Below are 21141 nucleotides of genomic sequence, written 5' to 3' on the forward strand. Positions count from 1 at the left end.
CCATTCTTACTAACAATTCAAAAATCCTTTGTGTGTGTGTTTTTTGCTTCTATGTTGATTCTATAAATTAAACTTTTAGTCAGTGAAATCACAAAGTTGGCTGACCTTTTCATGACTTTCACGTCATATAATATAAATATCAAGTTGACAGTAGACAGACCATTTCTGCCAATTGTATCACCTTTCTCCAGTGAGCACTTAGCTGTGCCGCCCCCCAACCAAAATATCCCCTGTTGGGTCTTTATCATCAAGAGATTACTGGGGCAAAGGTGTCTTCTGAGGTATTTTTGTAAATTAATCACTGAGGGTGAAATAAACCCCTGTGCAGTGGGCCAGCAGAAGTCACATGCACCACTTACGTTCCTCTTGTCTCAGATCTTAAGTAAGACTTAGCTGATGCATAGGCCTCATTCTGGCCCTCTGTACAGATGTGAAATGTCACCCTTAGCTCCAATATTGCAAGTTAAACGTGTGCAGTACCGATGCTGCTGAAGCTTCTTCGCTGAAGGTCTAGTCCTAGGTGTCTGCTTTGGAAAGCATCTTAAACTTAGTGCCAGTGAAAAGCAGTAAAAAATGTCTAACTAAAAACGGCCAAGCCTTTTCAAGTATTTTCCAGACGGTAGGCTTGACCCTACAAGGGGAGGAGAGGTTGTCTTGTGGTTAAGGCACAGGATTGAAAGCCAAGAAGACCTAGCTCGGTGACAGCCCTCTTATTTGACCCTGTGCCTGGGTTTCCTTTTCTGTTAAAGGGAGTAATAGTTTCCTACCTCATAATTAATTTGTGAGGCCCCAAGATACAGTGATGAACAACACTGAAATGCTTATAAAGCAAATTGTAGGCTGAGCACCTATAAACTCCAGTTTAAAGGAATTCAAGGTGCTTAGTACTCTGCAGACTCAACCCCTTTTAGATAGGAATATTTTTTATAGTAAATAAGGGCTCAGAGCTGCGGTCTTACGGAAGTACAATTCTCATCAGTTTGACTGGAAGATTTGCCCTGTCAGGATTCCAACAAGGTCAATCAGGGCCAAGGGTCAGAGCAGGGGGAAACCCAAGGCTTGGAGTGGCAGGGGAGTTCATAGTCAGATCCAGGCCAGGGTTAATATCAAGGCTCAGAGTCTGAGTGTGGCAGTGAAGTCCAAATCAAGCTAAGGTCAAGCCAGGAATTCAACAGCAAGGAGCAGGACCAGTCCTGGCAGCCACAGAATAACTACAGTGTTGCCTAGGCACTCCCTGGAATGCCCCTTGGGTTTATATAGGTCAGGGAGCCAATCAGAAGCCATGGGGTTGCTGTCTGTCAAACACTTGAGGCAAAACTTTCCATGGTCTGTGTCCACAATGGGTCATGGGAAATGGAGCACAAGTCAGTTATAGCTGCTGCTGCTGGATAGCAGCCTGGTGTGGCTAGCTGCCTTCGTAGCTCTACAGAACTACATCCCTGTATAATAACCACAGGATCAAGTCCAATATCTAGTTTTCTGGAGTTAGAGCTGATGATGGATCCTGAAAACATTGACATATAAGACTATAATCACAATTTTAAATGAATCATAAATACTTTGAAATCATAATAATCTATGCTGGTGTTTATCACTACTTGAAGATATGCAATCTGGATTCATGATGATTTTTTTGTGTTTGAAATTTTGCCAGTGAAATCTTCTAATGCCAGTAAAAGGAAATCTAAATATTTTCAGTAACAGGTGAAGGAGAGGGTCACTTTCCTGGTCTGTTCCCATACCCAATTGAGCTTGCTGTTACAAATTGTATTTCTAACTAGACTTCTTGTGTGTTTTCTGTAGGTGGATAAGTGGGGCTGCTGTCGTCAATGCCTTTTATTCTGCAAGCAGGAATCAGATAGGTAAGGTTTACTAGCATACTGAAGGTACAATTCTTTAGTGGCCTGATTATTTGTTTGTAAGCCCTGAAAGTGATATGCACCCAGTAGCATATGGACTGCAGAAGGCCCTCAGTGTAGCAGACCCACAGAGATTTCATTACTTGGGGAGTAGGTGATTGAGGGGCTCTCATACGCAGATGGGGACTCCACATCTTCTGTACATGGAAGAACTGGGAAGTGGGCCATCTCTGCATAAGCCAGCAAGGAAGGGAGCTTGGAGTTCAGCTGTGGAAGGGAAAGAGGTGTGGCCAGTGGGTCAAAGATTACATAGGTCCAGTGAGCACAACCCTTGCCTATAGGGGATGCCCAGGAGTTGCAGTAACTGTACCAGCCTGAGAGAGGAAGCAGTGGCCTGAGCTGCCCAGGGTTCTGTCTGTAGTTTAGAGGTTGATTCTGTTCCTTACAACTCTTCCATAGCTCCTTCACACAAAGCCTATTTACTCTAGCTTTAGTCGGGACAGTGAATTTCATCCAGCTGAATAATGGAAGCATAAACTTACTGAATGTATTCCTTACAATCCCTTAACATCCCTTTTCATGTCTTCCTTATGGGCCATAAATCTCCTGCCCTTACGTACATGGAGAGGTACCCTTCCCCGGGAGTATTCTCATCTAAATCAGCAGGGCTACTCTCAGAGAAATGTCCTTTTGGCAAGGTAACAGACATTGGCCCTATGTTAAATCATCTTGAAATATGAGTGTAACTCGCTTAGCCTGTAAGGAGATCTGTTTACACTGCAATAGGCTCAGCTACCATTTGTCATTTTTTTAATCTTAAACCTACAGTCACAAGGCACATTCTCTAAAGTACGGCTCTGTAAAATCTTGTTGAGTCTGGGGGGTCCTTGGTTCCTATTTCAGTTAAGCATGTGTCATCTGTCAGATGACCTGAAACTCCTGGTCTGTCATGTGTTTCATCTCTCTTTAATTCTTGGTTTCCTTTGTACTGGAAAAAATGAAAATGTCAACCTGGCAGATTAAACTCAGCACAAAAACAGCTTAAAGAAGAAGAAGACACAATAATAATCAAATAGCTTTAGCAATGCTTTTGAGTATAGCTAGAAACCTGGTAGTATCAGCCTATCAGACCCACCTTTGGTTATACATAATTTGGAAATAGAAGAGCAAGGCCGTCCGGGGGGGGAGAGGAGGGGCAAGTAGGGCAATTTGCCCCAGGCCCCAGACCCCGTAGGGGCCCCGCGAGCCCTGGCCCAGCGGGAGTCCGGGTCTTCAGCGGCATTTCAGCGGTGGGGGCCCTTCAGTCGCTCCGCGTCTTCGGCAGCACTGAAGGACCTCCCGCCGCCGAAATGCAGCCAAAGACCTGGACCGCCACCAGGTGAGTACAAGGGCTGCAGCTCCCACGCTTTGCCCCAGGCCCCCTGAATCCTCTGGGCGGCCCTGTAGAAGAGAAACAATAAAAAGATGATACATTATTTTTATAAATATGGAAAAATAGGCTTTGGCTGAAGAAAGGAATATAGTAATAGTGAGGGAAAAACCTCTGAGGTCCCCCCCACCATATAACAACATACTTTGCATCAATGCAGACACTTTCATCCAAAGATCTCAAAGCACTTTACAAACATTAATGATTCCTCACAATGTGCCTATGCCATAGGTCAGTAAGTATTATTATCCTCATTTTAGAGAAATTTAGAGAAATTTGAAGCACAGGGAGCTGAAGGGGCTTTCCCTCAGTCAACCAGCGATCAATGCCAAAGCCAGAACTCCTAATTTCCCAGCCCTACTGGGTGCTCCCTTACTATTATGTATTTGTTTAATTCTCAAATGAAAGATCTTGGGGCAGAAAATCTGCCCCATTCTGCTCCCTTTACACTAGTCAAGAAACTGCTCACAAGGCCCCTGCTGGAGATTGCCCCTGGCAAGGAAGAAGTGACAGTGGGTGTAGAGCAGGTGTAGCCAGCATTTCTGCCTTCCTTCCACAACTCCTGGTGCAAGAGGGCTAAGGCATGTCAGGAGCAGAAGGGAGTAGGAAGAAGCCTGGGAAGGGGATGGGTGGGGCACCCTGGGGGCCGTAGGCAATTAGTGCAAGTTAGAGCAGCCCCAGCCTGCTCTAACCTGTGTTGAGGCTGGGGCACATATAACTATCGTCCTAATAGTCCCTTCACTCTGCTGTGCTAGGTGGGTGCAGCAGAGGACCTGGCCCCTTGTGTCTATTTCAATTCAAGTATCTGTTATTTCTGCTTTTTTCATCTTGGTGCCCCTGGGTAGTATCTTGCTTCATATGGGATATCAAGACAGAAGGGACACTCAAAAGTACAGACTCTGGCTTTTATAACCACTTATGGAGACACCATAACCCATATATGATTCTTATTACGGCATGAAAATAAATCTGTACCATGTTTAGAAACTAAAGGACCTGATCTTGCATTGCTTGCACAAGAAGAAATAACATGTTACTGGTTTACATATGGAAAGCCTTTGTAGAAAATATTTGACACTCTTGGTTTCATTGCAGTTAAACAGGGCTGTTTAATATTTAAAAAATAGTTTCTATTACAATCTTACTTCTATTTTCAAACTACGTATTAAATCAACGTGCAGGCTGGTGTGCAGTTTTTTTCACTGGGTTCTCAGGTTGCTAGTTTTAAAAATTATGTCACTTTTCTGCAACATGGTCATTGCCAGCAGGAGGTTCAAGTGCAATTTGAAAGTTTATTCTGGGACTACATATCAATTTATTGCATGGCAAAAAGTGATTCCCATTACACACTTTGTAGGCACAGCTGCACTGAGCCGAATGGATGCTATTTTCCTTTCATTTTTCTGGGGCATATTTACATTGCTAACGTTTTGAGAGTCTGTACTTTCTACCCAAAAGAAAACAAAAGTTAATGTTACATCTTTGATCATATAAACCCTGCTCCTGCTCTCACTGATTTTGAAGGTCTAGGATCAGACCCAGAATGAAAGAGAATTGGAATTCTAAGGTCAATACTTCCAAGAAGGTTGCTAGTTTGATTGGAATATTTCTTTTCTTTTTTTTTAAATTAGACAATTTCAAAATGGTCCTGCAGTCCTAGGTCCATGGTTTTTATTGAGCCAGTTCATATCTTGTTTATACCTCTGCAAGTGTGGCCACACCTTGTCCCAACACTCCCCAACGCCTTTGGACTCGCACTTGGAGAGGCACTAGAAGTTTGTAGTTTCTAGTGCACAAGGACTACAGTAATGTTGGCCCTGGCACAGGGAAGGCAGGAGTGACGGGGGTAGGAGGAAGCCTCCTGGCACCCTACACCTGGTGCACCTAAATGAGGGCCAGGGACAATGTAGCAGCCTATGGTGATTTGATTAGATGGGCTGTGCGAAATATTTTCATGAAAATGTGAACCATGCCAAACTTGCCCGTTTCCAAGTTTCATCCCACACTTGAAACTCAGGTAATGTTTGCTCACACATTTTCACAGTTAACTTCAGCCAGTTTCTGTCTTTAAATCAAAATCATGTGAAATTTGCAGTTTTGCACTGCACCAAGTGAGCACCCCTTTGACATGGTAAGGGTTTTTGAACATGAAATGTGTGTGGATGGAGTTCAAACCACACAGATTGAAACCAACAGTACATGATCACCCAAATGCTGGCAAAGCAAAACTGCTGCACAATTATCATTAAATACCAGAGCTCACACAAACAGACTAAGCGCTGAGAATTATGTGGTAACCACAGTAAGAGCCTAACACAGACAACACTCCATTGACTTCACTGACCAGTTATGCTTGGGTAAGGACTGCAGAATGAGGCCAAGGGTGTTGAGGCCAAATAAACATTTTGAAAGTACCTTTCAACATGCAGCATAAAAATCTGCTCACGGAGCTTTGTTTAAAATAGCTTTTGCTTAGTAATCAGTGGAACAGGAGTCATAATTTGGAAGCTTGAAGCTAATGACTGACAGTAGATATGAGCCATAAATTCTTCTCATCCTTGAGCTGTGGCATGTCACTTTATAATTAAAGCAGAATGAACTTTAAAGTTGATGCTTGAATAGCTTAGTAACACACTTAAGAAGATTTCTTCTAAAGCAGAGCTTTCGGCACAGTGCTTAGGGAATTTAGGGCTCTGTCCTGGTGCTTCAGTACAGCCGAGGGCTGGGGTGGTATGGATCCACATTACCTCAGCAGGACCTCTGGGAGGCACTCTGCCTCAAAGAGAATTCTCCCTAAGCTGTTGGGCGTGCAGGGGGAATGCTGGGAATAGCCCACTACTAGATACCTTCAGAAGGTGCACCATAGATCCCCCCATGCAGCCAGCTGTCTCTGTTGGCAGGTATATGGGAAGGAGGTGGACCCATGTTCCTGTCGTCTTTGGGGTATCTTGCATCCTAGGAGTGCCTAGAGGAAGCAGACATTGCGCTTCAGGGACTAGAGCTGTGTTGTGCAGGTGTGCACAGGGCTGGTGTAGTGAAGTGCCTAAGAGCCCGCAGAGTAGCAGGGCACACTGGCTCTTGATGCTCAGCAGGAGTTGCACATAGTCTCTTCTAAAATCTCCACTCTGAATGTACCTCATAACTTTATAGTGCCTCAGCTAACTTCAGTTAAGTCAGGATTTTGTTATGGAACAGGAGTCATGGAATCAATGCTCTTATAGGAGGGAGGGAGGGTAAAAACCCATGAGTCCTGACAGTAAGTCTTTACTGTCCAGCCCTCGCCTGGACAGTCTAAATATATATGTGTGTGTGTGTGTTTGTGTGTGTGTGTGTGTTCGACGATGACATTTTTATGCTCTTTCTTTTTGTGGATTCTGGAGTGACTCTGAAGTCCAAAGCGTGACGTGCATGCTCGTGAGCAGATCGGGCAGACAAAGTCATTGGTGAGCGTCTGGTAGCTACGGCAGTAGTATGATGCTTTTCCCTTGCAGCAAACAATCGATTATTTCTGTCATCTTCAAAGGCTTGGAAAGCTCTGAGTGCTGTGTGTTGCTATGCTGCTCTATTTAACGCAGCCTTCTCAACATCATCCGGTTTTATTGCACCAAAGTGTGTGTTGTTCTTAATGCTGTCCTTGTAGCACTTTCTGGGGCAGCCTTGGTTCCTGTGTCCTTGTGCCAATTATCCATAGAAAATTTTTCTGGGGAGTCAATATTCATGCATCCTAATGATGTGTCCAACCCAACATAGTTGGGCTTTTATCAGCATGGCCTTGACGCTTGTGGTATTTGACTTTTGGAGAACCTCCAGGTTGGTACTTTTGTCCTGCCAGCGGATCGTGCAGAGACTGCATATGGAAGGCCTCTAGCTGTTTGATATGCCATTTGTATGGTGTCCAAGTCGCACAGCCATAGAGGAGAGATGTGAGCACAAAAGCATTGTAAAGTTTTATTTTTGTTGAGAGGGTTATGTTGTGGGATTTCAGTACTTTGCTACATAGCTTTCCTAATGACTGAGAAGCTTTCTCTATCCTGTTCATGATCGCTTTGTCAAGAGATCCATCATTGGAGATGTTGCTGCCGAGATAGGTAAAACTGCCAACTTTAGTTTAGTTGGATTCCACTAATGTATATGGTAGGAGATATTGCATGGAGCAGTGAAGATGATTGGTGCATCACCACAGTTTTTTTCAGGCTGCTTGTGAGGCCAAACAATTTTGATGCTTCAGTGAAGCGATCTACGATGCACTGGAGATCTCCCTCTGTGTGTGCTAGGAGGGTACAATCATCAGCAAAGAGTGCTTCTCATATTAGTAGTTCTGTTACTTTTGTTTTTGCTTTAAGCCTTGTAAGATTGAAGACTGAGCCATTGTGTCTGTATCTGATGTATATGCCATTGTTGAACCATCTGTAGCATGGTTGAGAACTTGGGTGAAGAAGAGCTTGAACAGTACAGGGGCAAGGACACAGCCTTGTTTGACACCATTTGAAATGGGAAAGGAGTCAGTGGGATCGCCATTAAAAAGTACCTGACCTTGCATCCCCTCATGGAATAAATGAATAATCTTTGCCAGTTTTGGTGGGCAACCAAATTTGCTGAGGATCATCCATAATCCTTCTCTACTGACTGTATCAAATGCTTTTGTGAGATCAATGAAAACACTTAACAGATTCACATTTGTTCGATACATTTTTCTTGTATTTAAAGTCCTTTAAGGGAATAATATACAACAACTTGCCACCTTAAATGGAATTACCCAGACACTTCAATTTAACACACTGGATTAGATAAAACAATAAAACAAATTTATTAACTCAAAGAGATGGATTTTAAATGAGTACAGGTGAGGAGGAATAAGAATTAGAAATGGTTACAAGAAAAATAAAGATAAAACACTGTCTAGTGCCTAACTTAACAATCTATATTAGATCCAAGCAAAGTTTCTCACCACATGCTTCCAGCAGTATTACTGACCAATGTCTAGGTAAGGACTCCTCTCCAGAGTCCAACGGCTGCTTCTTTTCTCTTCTCAGGTGTAAAGAGTGAACTAGACAGGGAGAGAAAAGAGAGGCACCTTTGGGGTATTTGCCCCTCATTTTATAGTTTCAGTCCCCCTCATGTAAAGCATTTCCAGCTGAGAACCAGGAACCAAAGAGTCTGTGTGGAAGAATGTTCCCTGCTCGGTTTTTTTCACCTGTATATGCTCACATGCAGGTTTCCTTTTGTTTCCTCCCTTTCCCCCTCTTTGCTTGATGACTTTGTTTGCAGCTTAAATGTAAATTAAGGCAAACACACACTCCTTTGTTCAAGACAGGTCTGTTTGGCCAGTTTGATGCTATGTGAGTCTGAACATGCATTTTTAATATCATAAAGGGGGGAATTTATAACTTTGCACATAATGCTGATGCACACATTTTACCGTGATATTACTGATCAGCAAGTTATACGTTTTCAGATGATACCTCGTAAGGCATACCTTGTACAAATATTACAGTAGTGTATAGGGCAGTGGTAGGCAACCTGCGGCCCGCCAGACAGTTTGTTTACATCTGCACAGCCACCCGCAGCTCCCAGTGGCTGTGGTTCGCTGTTCCCAGCCAATGGAAGCTGTGGGAAGTGGTGTGGGAATGTTTGAAGGGATGTTTCCCTTTGCCCCATGTTCGATTTTTTTTTTTTTTTGCTCATTTATCTTCACTTCTCACAGAGCCTTCCATATGTAAATATATTTACCCTTGCTGTTGTATTTGAGGGCAAACAGCTTGATTTCCTCACTGAAGTCCATGTAAATGATTCTGTAATAAAGTACATTTCTTGTAAGTGATCCCATACGAATGAATTACTTATTAAAGTTGAATGCATGAAATAATGAATCGGCATCTTATTGTGTTTTCTTCCTTTGCAGTCTTCCCTGCAGGCATTTTGCAGCCACCTTTCTTCAGTGCCTCTCAATCCAAATCACTGAATTATGGTGGCATTGGTATGGTCATTGGCCATGAAATCACTCATGGATTTGACGACAATGGTAAGGTTCAGGGTTTTTATTTTTTGTAGACATTATGTTATTGACTGCATACTTTGCAGTCTAGTCATTCAAGGTAGAAGATACAAAGATGATGCTTCTAGGACCCAATCATATTTTCTTGTACTGATTTTCTTGATTTGCACTGGTATTCTCTGAGAGCAACAGAGGCACTAAGGTAGCCTCAGGGCCGCAGCAGTAGCAGGGGTGCCGGAACAGGGGGCCCAGGGGGCCATGGCCCCACCATTTTTAAAAGTGAGGAGCAAGCAGGAGGTGGGGTCTTGGGGAGAAGAGGCAGCATGAAGGCAGGGCCTTAAGAGGAAGGGGCACTACAGGGGGCGGGACCATGGTTCAGGCACTGGTTCCCCCCACTTTTAAGAAGCTTATGTCACTCTTGAGCAGTAGCACAGCAAAGCACATGCGCTCCCTCCATCATGGTTTTTTGACCAGTGGATCTCCTGCTTTTCCCCCAGGCTATTCCCAAAGCCCCTTGTATGCTATTGTGGAGAGAGCCTTATGTTGTAGGCAACAATACCTGTCCTTCCTGACTAGAACACAGGCTTGTTTTGAAAGAAGAAAAGGGCATCATTTCTGTGATTGCTTCATTACAGAAACACCTATTTTCATGGACAATTATACTGTAATATATTTTCTTCTAACTGAGAAAGTAACTTTTATTGCACTTCATTACTGCATCATCAGCTTGTTTCTTACATACATCATTCTGTGCACATATCATTACAGGTAGAAATTTTAATGAAAATGGGGACCTCATGGACTGGTGGACGCAAGAATCAGCACAACATTTTAAGGATCAGTCCCAGTGTATGGTATACCAGTATGGAAACTTTTCGTGGGACCTAGCAGGTGGAAAACATGTAGGTCATTCATAATTTCTGTCTCTACAATGTCATTTTAAATGAAGTAAGATGGACATTTAAGGCCAATCCCACAAACTCTTATTCATGAGAGTAGTGCCATTGAGGTGTATGGCCCAGATTAGCCCCCCTCAGAAAAACCTATGGAAGGAGACTTTGGTGGATGACATCTCCAAGAAGATCACATACATACTGTCTGTCCCAGCAGGGGACAGGATTTACCCCCCCTTTGTAAGACCATGGTTTGTGACTGCAAATCTACACCAGCATTGGGCCCTGAAAGCCCTCCCCTCCCCCTTCAACTTTCTGGTAGAACAGGAAAGATAATCTGCTATATTTTTGGCTTCATTTCCTTGGAGCTGGAGGTGGGGATAATGTACCTCCCAGTCTAAACTCATCCTGCCTGCTACTTTCCCTGGCCCACTCAGTCTCTCCCCCTGCATTGTCAGCAGCACAGATCCCAACCCACATAGAGACAGGCCTCCAATGCATCTGGAGAGAGCTATGGTATTCATCACTATAGTATCTTGAATAAATAGAGGCTTGCAGGTTCAGGCCCTTAGTCTGTTCGTGTATGTTTAACATTCCATTAACTCATAAAAGCAGGTGACAATAACATCTGTCTTCTTTTTTTTAACTGAATATGGGTCCAGCCCATTTAACTCAAATGGCAAAATTTCCAGTTGAAGTAGTATTGAAGGATACTCAGTCATATCAGTGTATTTCTATTTCTCTTATAAACAGAGACCTATATTAGCACATTCTCCTTCCATTGCTGCAGTCTCCTCTACTCCTTTGGTCTGGAATTTGCTTAGAGTCTAAGCAGAGCTGTGAACCCTTCAAAGTTCAATTTGAACAGCTTCAGGAATTTGTCAGAACCATTTTGCATATATTCACACAGGGGTGGCTCCAGGCACCAGCGCCCCACGCGCATGCCTGGGGCAGCAAGCCGCGAGGGGCGGCCTGCCAGTCGCCATGAGGGCGGCAGTTAGGCTACCTTTGGTGGCATGCCTGCGGGAGGTCCGCCGGTCCCGCAGCTTCAGTGGCAATTCGGCGGTGGGTACGCTGAAGGCGCGGGACCAACGGACCTCCTGCAGGCATGCCGCCGAATCTGCATTACCAGTGGACCTCCCACAGGATGTGCCACCAAAAGCCGCCTGACTGCATACATACATAGAGCTGCCCTTGTATTCACAGGTTGTGAAGTTAAGCAAAGTTGGCATTCAAACAATTGTCTCTCTCTCATAGAGGAAGGGTCTTACAGTTAAAGACCTGGATTAGGATTTAGGGTTATGTGGGTTCTAATCTTGGATTTGCTGATTTCCTTGTGTGATCTTGGGCAAATCATATAAGCTCTCTTTGTCCCCAGTCCCCATCTGTAAACCGGGATAACATCACTTCCCTACTTCATCAGGATGTTGTGAGAATGAATTCATTAATGTATGTGAGGCACTCAGATATCACCACAGAAAGGCCGATAAATAACTGTTAACTCTCATGGAGCTACAATCCCTGGTTTGGAATGCATACATTTGCATGGGTTTGTACAAAGTTTGGTGGTTCACTAGAACAGCAGCCATATTCTGTGACTTGTCCCACACAACTTATCCCAGTGAACCTCCTTCAAACTAAAATTGCACTGAAAAAAAAAGCATCCTCCTAACCAAACAGCGCAAAGAAATGTTGACACAGAACCAGCCCTAATAATCTAAGCTAGTTGAGAAAGGCAGATAGAACTAGACAGAGGTAAAGCAGACTTTGAGTGTCACTGCAGTTCCAAGCTTGCATTTCTCACAGTTCAAAGACTGAGTTTCAATGCTCTTTCATCTGAAGTCTCTGCTGAGCTGCCTGCATTCTCGGTGGACAGCTTGTAAAGGCTTGTACTGCACTAATGTGCTTTCCAGTTTGTGTTGCTGTTTCTTTCACAGAGAAGGTCACACAGCAAACGAGCATGAGCCCCTGAAACACTGTTGGACAGTAAACGGGTGGAAGGTGTTTACAATAGCACCCAATTCCATTGTGAAAGGCCAGTTCTTACAACATCAATCTTGTTTATTTTGGACTTCTCTGGATAACCACATGCAGTGTTCAGCAGTGCTGAAAGCTATTTGTATAAAGAGCAGAGTTTCAATGGGATGGAACCTCCTGCTGTAAGTGATGCATGAGGGATTGCTCCCAGTTGTACCCTTAACTCTTATTGTCTCTTTGTTGACAGCTGACAAGTCTGTTCATTGCCATACAGAACATGCAAAGACAAACTCCCATCCTGAGGAGTTTTCAATCTAACAGCTATACCAATAAGATCACCAGAATCATTTACAAATCATTTCGGGGAAATAACAGTGCAGGTTTTTGTTCTGATATTTATCCACCCTCAGAATTGAATCTAATGATGAGTTGCAGTTTTATGACTTCAGATGACATGCAATTTTGGATTAAGGACTGGCAAAGTTTTTCAATAAAAATAAAGAGCCAGGTTCTCCACTAGCATAGCGCCATTATCTTTAGTGTTAATATGCTGATTTACACCCACTGAGGATCTGTCCCAGCGTGTTGATTAGACCATGAAGCTAAGGGGCCAACCACCTTGCCTGTTATCCAGCAAAATTCCTAGTAAGGTACCAGCAGATTTGCCAGTCTTGGTTCTGTTAACTGATGTCTTCCAACATCATGAAGTCTGGATCTTCCCTGCTTCATGGGTTCCAGTGTATTCTGGCCACCACTGGCCTGGAGACCTTGAGCAATGATGATACAACCACACTGAGCCCAACAGAATCAGCCAGACCCACTGTTGAGATTATAGCAAAGTAAGGAGGATGGGTTTGAGAAAGATAAGAAGCTGGATGTTAAGGACACAAAGAACAAGAAAGTGAATTAATCAGCAGACATCAGAAAGTCTGGGCAAGAAAGATATGACAGCCATAAAATGCTCACTGTATCGAGAGGGAGGGAATTAGGGTTTGGAGACAAGAGAGGCAGACAATGTTCAGATGCATTAACATAAATCTTCCGTTAAATATTCAAATCTGGGAGGGCTTGCTTGAAACTTTTGCCATTCACTCGTCTCTGCTTTGGAACCTGAGACCTCTAGTCAAGGCCAAAGTGGGTAAATAAACAGGAGATATTCAGAAGTTTAGCACTGTAATTCCCAGGATAGAGAAGCTTTTCCTGCGAGAAAACCTGCAACTTTTTCATTTCTCTCTTTGCAGCTGAGTGGAATCAATACTCTGGGAGAAAACATTGCTGATAATGGGGGTGTTAGACAAGCTTATAAGGTGAGAAAGATCTATTTTCTCTCTGTCCTCACAGTTGAGATTATTACTGTTGAAACAAATTTATTAAAGTGCCTTGGCGGGGAGAAGCAGTTTTTATGTGGCAAAGACAGAATGACACTTTACTGTAATTCTCTGTCACCGTGTCAGCTTCTAAAACAACGGAAACCTTGTTACCTTTTGTTCAGTATATTACTCACTTTAGGGAAGGGATTCTCTATTCCTAGTGCTCTTTCATTTATTATTGCCCATTATAGCTCTCTCTAGCTCTCTCTCATTATTACTCGTTGGCATAAAGAATTTGTAGAATGAAAACACTTAGTGAATCAATGCCACACAAACTTTAAGCTGACTGAATGATCATATCGACCTGTTGTCTATGTCTGTTCACCAGCATTCTGTTTATGAATGGCAGGGAAATGTAATGGTAGTCTTCTAAGCTCCACCCACAAAACAGTCTCTGCCCACATGAAACGCCATTCACAGTAGATTGCTCAGATGTTCAAAATATGATCCTGCTTGCTTTCAGGGCTTGGTTCCCCCTTATTGAGGTCCAGATACACCCATCAGCTCTGTAGGCTACCCCTGGGTAGGGGCCCAGATAGGGTTCCAAATGTGATTGAAGCTATTCCGGGAGATTTTTTTTTCCCAACATGACATAATGTCATTTTCTTAAAATATCCTATTAAAATCTCCTGAATTGCTTTCAATAGTCACCAGGAGATCAATGCCGATTCCAGGAGACTCCAGGCCAATCCTGGAGGGTTGGCAACACTAGGCCCAGATGCCCTGCTAGGCTCTTCTAGGCTTCTTGGGTTTGGGATGGGAAAATGGCAGTACTTTCCCAGTTCCACTCTTGAGGCACCACAGTGAGCTGTCCATCACAGCAGATGACGTAGATCCTCATAGCATGACCTGCCCTCTCCTTTTCCACTTTAATCAGAGTGAAATATTTCACAATGTTGACACTTAATACATTATCACTCCACACCAGAGCACCCCTGGAACAAATGGGGCAGCTCAGACCTCTCTGAGCTATTGTTTCAGGTTCTGCAAACACAGGAATCACTGCATCAGTTACGCTCAATTCACTAGGGAGTTCCTGGAAAGCTTAGATTCTGGAGAACAAGGCAGCAGCCAGAAAGAGAAGCTGGTGTGTCATACTGCTACCTACAAGCTCAATCCAAGCCCTGGTTTAGCATTTAAACAAGACAGCACAAATACACAGGACATTATCCTGACTCAAGTCAATGGGAGCCAGAACAAACCTAGCATAGGGAATACTAGCAAGTCAGCAGTACTACCAAGAAGGAACTGAGTCTTCAGAGTTACTGTGATATCACAGATATGGGTCTGTATTATGAACATGTGAGAGGAGCAAGTTTCACTTGATGACAACAGATTTTTTGCAAGAATTTATTTCAGGAAAAATTTTCACCACCTCTGCCAATGAACACTTTTTCTTCTTTTCAAAATAAAAAGAACCTACAAACTAACAAATCAACTTAATTACAACCTGAAAAATGGCCTGCATTTTCATAAAAGAAGCCATAGGGAAAATTTCCTTTTTCATAAAGAAATGTTGCATTTGTCACCCCAAAATCAGTTTTACACCAGAAGTAGGTATGAATCAGATTCTGATTGCCTACAATGTAAATATGGAGTAAGAGCAGTGAAGTTACTCCACATTCACACCATGTAAGTCAGACCAGATTCTGGTTGAATAGAGCTTATAACTGAAGCATTGTCATAATTCCTGTGGTAAAAGCCTATGGATTTAATTAAATAACTTGAAATTACTTACATTCATGGAGAAAACAAAGAATTTGGGAACAGAATAACATTTGTGTATTGTGTGAAATTGGAGAAGATGGTGATTTTTGCTGCAACTGAAACTTGTTACCCCACAGCTCTAACTGTAGTATCATGGAAAGGATCAGACTAGAAATGTTAGCTGATTAAACAGCAGAATAAAGCCTCTGTTTATACACTAATCATCTTGGAGACAGATTGTGCCCCCTTGAGCCCAGGCACAGAGGGCTCCTTCATGTGCAGAAGCGGCTCAGTCCACTCCCCACTGCTGTCCATGCACCTAGCCAGCGGTGGTCTGAGGGGAAGAGTGGGTGGGTGAGATGAACATCGTCTCCTTATTCTGGTCTCATGCACTGTACTTTAGGAAGACAGCACAGCATCAGGCTGCATTAACTTTTCTACATAGCCCCAGGCTCTGGGGGCCGTGGTGGGGTAGTCCCTGTTAGAGTGACTCCGAAGGAACATGCACAAGCCCACAGTGCTGAGGGTCAGGGCCTCCATGTGACTGGCTCTCTAGGGCCTGCCAGATTTGGAAGTTGGCCCCTCACTCTTTTCTGTGGAAGTTCAATCCCCCTGTCCACAAGGAGATGATATGACCAGGGCTTAAATTCAGCTGGTGCTGTCTGGAGTAGAGCTCCGGTAAACATTTTTAATCCCCCTGGAGTCTTTATAGGATTTTGGGAGAGGGATGGTGGGGAGGACTCCAGGAAATACTCTATAAGAATGTAAGCCCTGGATATGAGGGAATCTCCCAGAAGCCCCCTGCCATGGTTTTTACCATGGCAGGGGACAATCTAGCCCAGGGGTCAGCAACCTTTCAGAAGTGGCGTGCCGAGTCTTCATTTATTCACTCTAATTTAAGGTTTCGCGTGCCAGTAATACATTTTAACATTTTAGAAGGTCTCTTTCTATAAGTCTATAATATATATCTAAACTATTGTTGTATGTAAAGTAAATAAGGTTTTTAAAATGTTGAAGAAGCTTCATTTAAAATTAAATTAAAATGCAGAGCCCCCCAGACCGGTGGCCAGGACCCGGGCAGTGTGAGTGCTACTGAAAAGCCGCTCGCGTGCCACCTTCGGTACGCATGCCATAGGTCGCCTACGCCTGATCTAGCCATAGTTAATTAGTAATGCTGGGAAATGCAGTGCGAGTACATGACAGTTAAATGGGATCTGATAAAATATTAACTAACGTAAAGCTTGCTGAAGTGAGGAGGTTATTGTCTAGAGGTATTGCCTACAGTCTCTACTGTTATTGTCATACAAGCACAATTCTTCTCCTGTACATTATCTTTTCTATAAAAAGGTGCATGACATCTGGATGCCGAGGGCATGACATATTACCAGCTATCACATCTTTCCTACTGAGACAATGATATCGCTGTGTTTCCTTTTCTATCAGTAAATTGCATTCCTTGGGCCTAATCCTCCCCTCACTTACCCCAGTATAAATCAGGAGTAACTGCCTGAACTCGGTGGAACTACACCACTGTAAAACTGATCTGAGAGGAGAATCAGGCCCTGGTCAATCAGGCCATTGCATTTCTTTCCTATGCTGGCCCCTCTTTTTCTGCACATGGGTGGTATTCAGCCAGAGAGGATACCTAAAATAGTCTTGCTGTCTTATGTCAAATAATCCATGTTCCTTCTCATTATAGTGCCATTTTGATAAGGGAAATAGGAAACCATAACATTTCTGCTCCATTTGTTTTGCAGGCCTATGAAAACTTTGTAAAAAAAAATGGAAAAGAAAAACTGCTTCCCGGGCTTGACATGAACCATAAGCAGCTGTTCTTCCTGAACTTTGCACAGGTATTGTATCCTCCTTGACTGAAGGTTTGAAAATCATTTTGAGTTACAATTTCACTGTAAGCTGGAACAGCAGTCTGACATTTCTCATTCTAACAAGAGCTGGCAGGATTGTTAAATTGAGCAGTGGCCATAGCAAAGCAGACAGGATGTTAATCCTAGCCATACACTTGAATTCATGCAGGAGTAAGTCTGCTAGGCACATTCTGCTAGGCTCAAATGCCTGTGAAAGTGCACTACAGTATGTGGGGTTTTATAGAATCCACATTTTTTCACTGTGGTCCAATTTGAAATGTGTTTTCCAGCACTAAAACTAAAGCAGCACTTCTCCTGAAAAATCTTATTCACAACAGATCACTTTCTTTCTGATATGTTTCTAGATATGGTGTGGAACGTACCGTCCAGAATATGCTGTCAACTCCATTAAAACTGATACGCATAGCCCAGGCAAATTCAGGTCAGTGTTTATAATCATCATCCTCCGCTGTAAGGTAGCTTTTCACTGTAGATATCAAAGCACTCTACAAAGCAGGGCAAGTATCATTATCCTCATTTTATGGATGTGACACAAAGAAGTGACATGAAGACAGCAGGTCAGTGACAGAGCCGGGAATAGATTGCAAACTTCCAGGCCCGTGTCCTTTCCATGTTGCCTCCTATGGTCATGTTCATTTAAGTTAGAGCTAGCCTCTGCTAAGGTTCTCCCCAAGATGGCCGAAAGACAGACAGGGAAGTGACTTAAAGGGCTGCGTGGCCTGAAGGCTAGGATTGAAATCCTGGCTCTGCTGAAGTCCATGGCAAAAGTCCCACTGACTTCATTGGAGCAAGGATTTCACTTTGTATGTCTCTCTTGACAGCTGTAAGAGGAGAGGGCTTAGCCAGGGAAAGATGAAGAAATCAAATGGTCTCTCCACAAATAGGGATAATGGAAGGGAGGAGGATGGGCCTTTCTCTATTGTGGGAGCTCGTTGCCTAAAGATATGCGGGCATCACACCAAATCAGAAGCAGGAACACCCTCCAGAACTCCAGGGGTGTTTTTGTTTTGTTTTTTATTGTCTGGATTGGGTCTTTTCCTTCACTGGTATTGCACAGACAGTGTGACTGTATCCCTAGACCAACATTATTATTATTTAATTATACTGAGGCAGTGTCTAGGCCACAAACAGGACTGGGGCAGCATTGTACTGGGCACTGTACAAACACAAGGGAAACAAGGTCCCTGTTCCCTCCCTATCCCTAACAAGAGGGAAGAAAAAAAGGCTGGTAACAGAGATTCTCCACCCCTTGAGCAACAACAGACCCACACACTGTGGCATGATGGAGAGTGGAGTCATCGGTGGTCATGCCTAGTGGTAGGAGTCCAAATGCCAGACCCAAGGGGCAAGAGAGGGTGGGAGCCAGGAATCAGAGCCGAGGGTCAGAACTGCATTACCAGGAGTCAGGGAAGGCAGCAGTAGGGCTGGCTCAGAGGCAAGAGCAAAGCTGGGACAGGACTGGATGCAGGGCGGGGTCTAGGCTGGAGCAGTGGCGGAGAAGAGCTTGGAGTGAGACAAGCACAGGGAAGCAGAGACTCTGTGGACATGTGCATTGAGCAACCAGCAACCTACTGCTCCTGCTGAGCTTAAGAACCAGCCTGCTAGCTTCCTCAGCCAGTCAGGCAGGGCGGTCCATCAGCCAGCCTAGCTGACTTGTTAGGCTCTCAGGAGTACTAAGCAGGTGCAGCTGCAGGGCCTTCCTCCTGACAAGCCGACCAGTTTTGGAGAAAGCTGACTCCGTGTGTGAGGGGGTGTCAGGAGGAAGGCCCTGCAGCTGCACTTGCTCAGTACTCCTGACAGTCTAAAGAGTCAGCTGGGCTGCCTGACTTCCTTTTCCCCTGCAGGGGCTGCTCCCAGGGCAGGTCAGACCCACCTCTGGGATCTCCCCCAGCTGCAGGAAGCTCCACGGCTCCAGCTGTGTCCTCCCCACTCAGAGAGGCTGCTGCTCCAGATGTCCCCCCTCCTCCCCCGCACGGAAAGGCTGCAGCTCCAGCTGTCACCCTCCCCCGCGCAGAGGCTGCAGCTCCAGCCCTGCACTCGGGTAGGAGACTGCTGAGAAAACCACAGAGATGGTAACCCACGCTCCCATACCCTGCTACCCTCACTTCTGTGCTGCTGCTGGCAGTGGGTTTGGAGCTGGGCGCCCAGTCAGCAGCCTTCTTCTCTGACTGCCCAGCTCTGAAGGCAGCACCCCTGCCAGCACCAGGGCAGAAGTGAGGGTGGCAATCCCACGACCCCCCTACAATAGCCTTTCAACCCTCCCACCTTTGGTTACCACACCTTGAAATTTCAGATGTAAACATCTGAAAACGTGAAATTGACTAATTTTAAAAAACCCTGGTCATGAAACTGACTAAAATGGACTCTGAATTTGGTATCAGGGGGTAGCCGTGTTAGTCTGTATCTACAAAAACAACAAGGAGTCTGGTGGCACCTTAAAGACTAACAGATTTATTTGGGCAAAGTAACTTTACTTCGCAAAGTAACTCCCTGCTCTCCATGTGTCAGTATATAATGCCTGCATCTGTAACTTTCACTCTATGCATCTGAAGAAGTGAGGTTTTTACCCACGAAAGCTTATGCCCAAATAAATCTGTTAGTCTTTACGGTGCCACCAGACTCCTTGTTGTTTCTGAATTTGGTAGGGCCCTACTTATGAGGCTTAGGTGCCAAGAAGCTGCAGACAGTGTGGGGTGATTAGGACCCTTAAATTTTAACCTAAACCAGCACAACATTCAGTTTGAGCAACATAAAAACACTGTGTTTGTTCTTATAAATCCGATAGGCTAAGTCTCGTCAGAGTGGTAGATGCCACAATAACTGTGCTAGCCACAAAAATCATTGTACTTGCACTTGCACTCCCACTGATCACATTATCTTCTGCTACAGTTCATCACATCACTTCCAAAGGGCTTTCTTTCTTAACCCCCTCTCTACCAGAGAATTATTGCTTATCCCACAGATTCAAATATTTGGTGAAAGCAGTGACTGTTCCTACGGTAGTCATTAAACTGGCATTTTGGTGTGGGCATTTATGTGTAATCTGCAAACCTCTCCCCAAGGCAATTATATTAAAAACTCCTGCAATCCGCTGAATCTAGGCACAATGTTAATGTGGGTCTGCGGCAGTTCTTTATAGCTTTGCCTCATATTTGTGTTATTAATTTGTACAGTTCGTTAGTTCTTGTAAATTAATCGGCTTGATGTCTTTATGGATTTATACTTGGATGCACTTTGCTTCAGTGTCATACGTTAAGTCTCACTACTATTTTTATATCTATATAGGTGGCTACAAACAAAACATGTGCCTAATCCAGCAAACCTTTACTCACACAAGTCATCTTACATGAGAAATCTCAATGATATTACTGTAATGATTTGCAGGATCAGGCCCAACATAAAGCTCTAAAATATAAAGCATCTTTGTACATATTAGAATCGTATCTAAAACTACAATATATTTAATTTAAATATATAAAACTACCAGTATATTAATGACTTTGTATCAAAAAGTCATATGGACTCAAAATGTATAGGTTTATTTTATGCCTATTGCATTTGCTAGAGCTGATTTATTTCTCTGTCAAGGTGGGATGGGCAGTTTTATGTTGCTTTGTTATTTGCATTATATGTTTTTAATGTATGGATTGGGTGTTTTGAGCACTGGATGAGGAATAACAGAAACTTGTAGAAACCTGAAGTTGTTGATCAGATTACATTTGTTACAATTTGAATAAATGTAGCAATAGAATACAATATCTAACCACAATAAAACAAATGTGAAAGGAAGCCTTAGATTTAGGTGTCACTAAAGGAGGAAAAAGAAATGAAGTAATTTTTCAGATAATTTGCATTTGATTGTTATTCCACGTTAAAACAAATCAGATATAATAACAGATACAAGTCAAATCCTGCTCATGTGACTCACCTTATTGGTACTAGTGACATAACTAAAGCAAGCAGGATTTGTTCTCCACTGCCAATAGATCAACAATAATGACAGCTGTAAATCAGATTTTATTACA

The 21141-nt window shown here is 43.6% G+C and overlaps 1 protein-coding gene and 1 long non-coding RNA gene across 3 annotated transcripts in view; one reads left to right on the forward strand and one right to left on the reverse strand.

Annotated features, from left to right (window-relative positions):
* Nucleotides 1-21141, reverse strand: part of LOC117882607 — a 78613-nt gene that overhangs the window by 55275 nt on the left and 2197 nt on the right. The gene's annotated exons all lie outside the window — the stretch shown is intronic.
* The window catches only part of MME (membrane metalloendopeptidase), a 64532-nt gene that overhangs the window by 40888 nt on the left and 2503 nt on the right, over nucleotides 1-21141 (forward strand). The window contains exons 17-22 of the mRNA XM_034781108.1: nucleotides 1804-1862; nucleotides 9191-9310; nucleotides 10052-10185; nucleotides 13395-13460; nucleotides 16988-17083; nucleotides 17461-17537. Of these exons, the coding sequence (XP_034636999.1) occupies nucleotides 1804-1862; nucleotides 9191-9310; nucleotides 10052-10185; nucleotides 13395-13460; nucleotides 16988-17083; nucleotides 17461-17537 (552 nt within the window). The remainder of the gene's footprint in view (nucleotides 1-1803; nucleotides 1863-9190; nucleotides 9311-10051; nucleotides 10186-13394; nucleotides 13461-16987; nucleotides 17084-17460; nucleotides 17538-21141) is intronic.

Source organism: Trachemys scripta, chromosome 9, assembly GCF_013100865.1.
Source record: "Trachemys scripta elegans isolate TJP31775 chromosome 9, CAS_Tse_1.0, whole genome shotgun sequence".
NCBI classification, from domain to species: Eukaryota; Metazoa; Chordata; order Testudines; family Emydidae; genus Trachemys; species Trachemys scripta.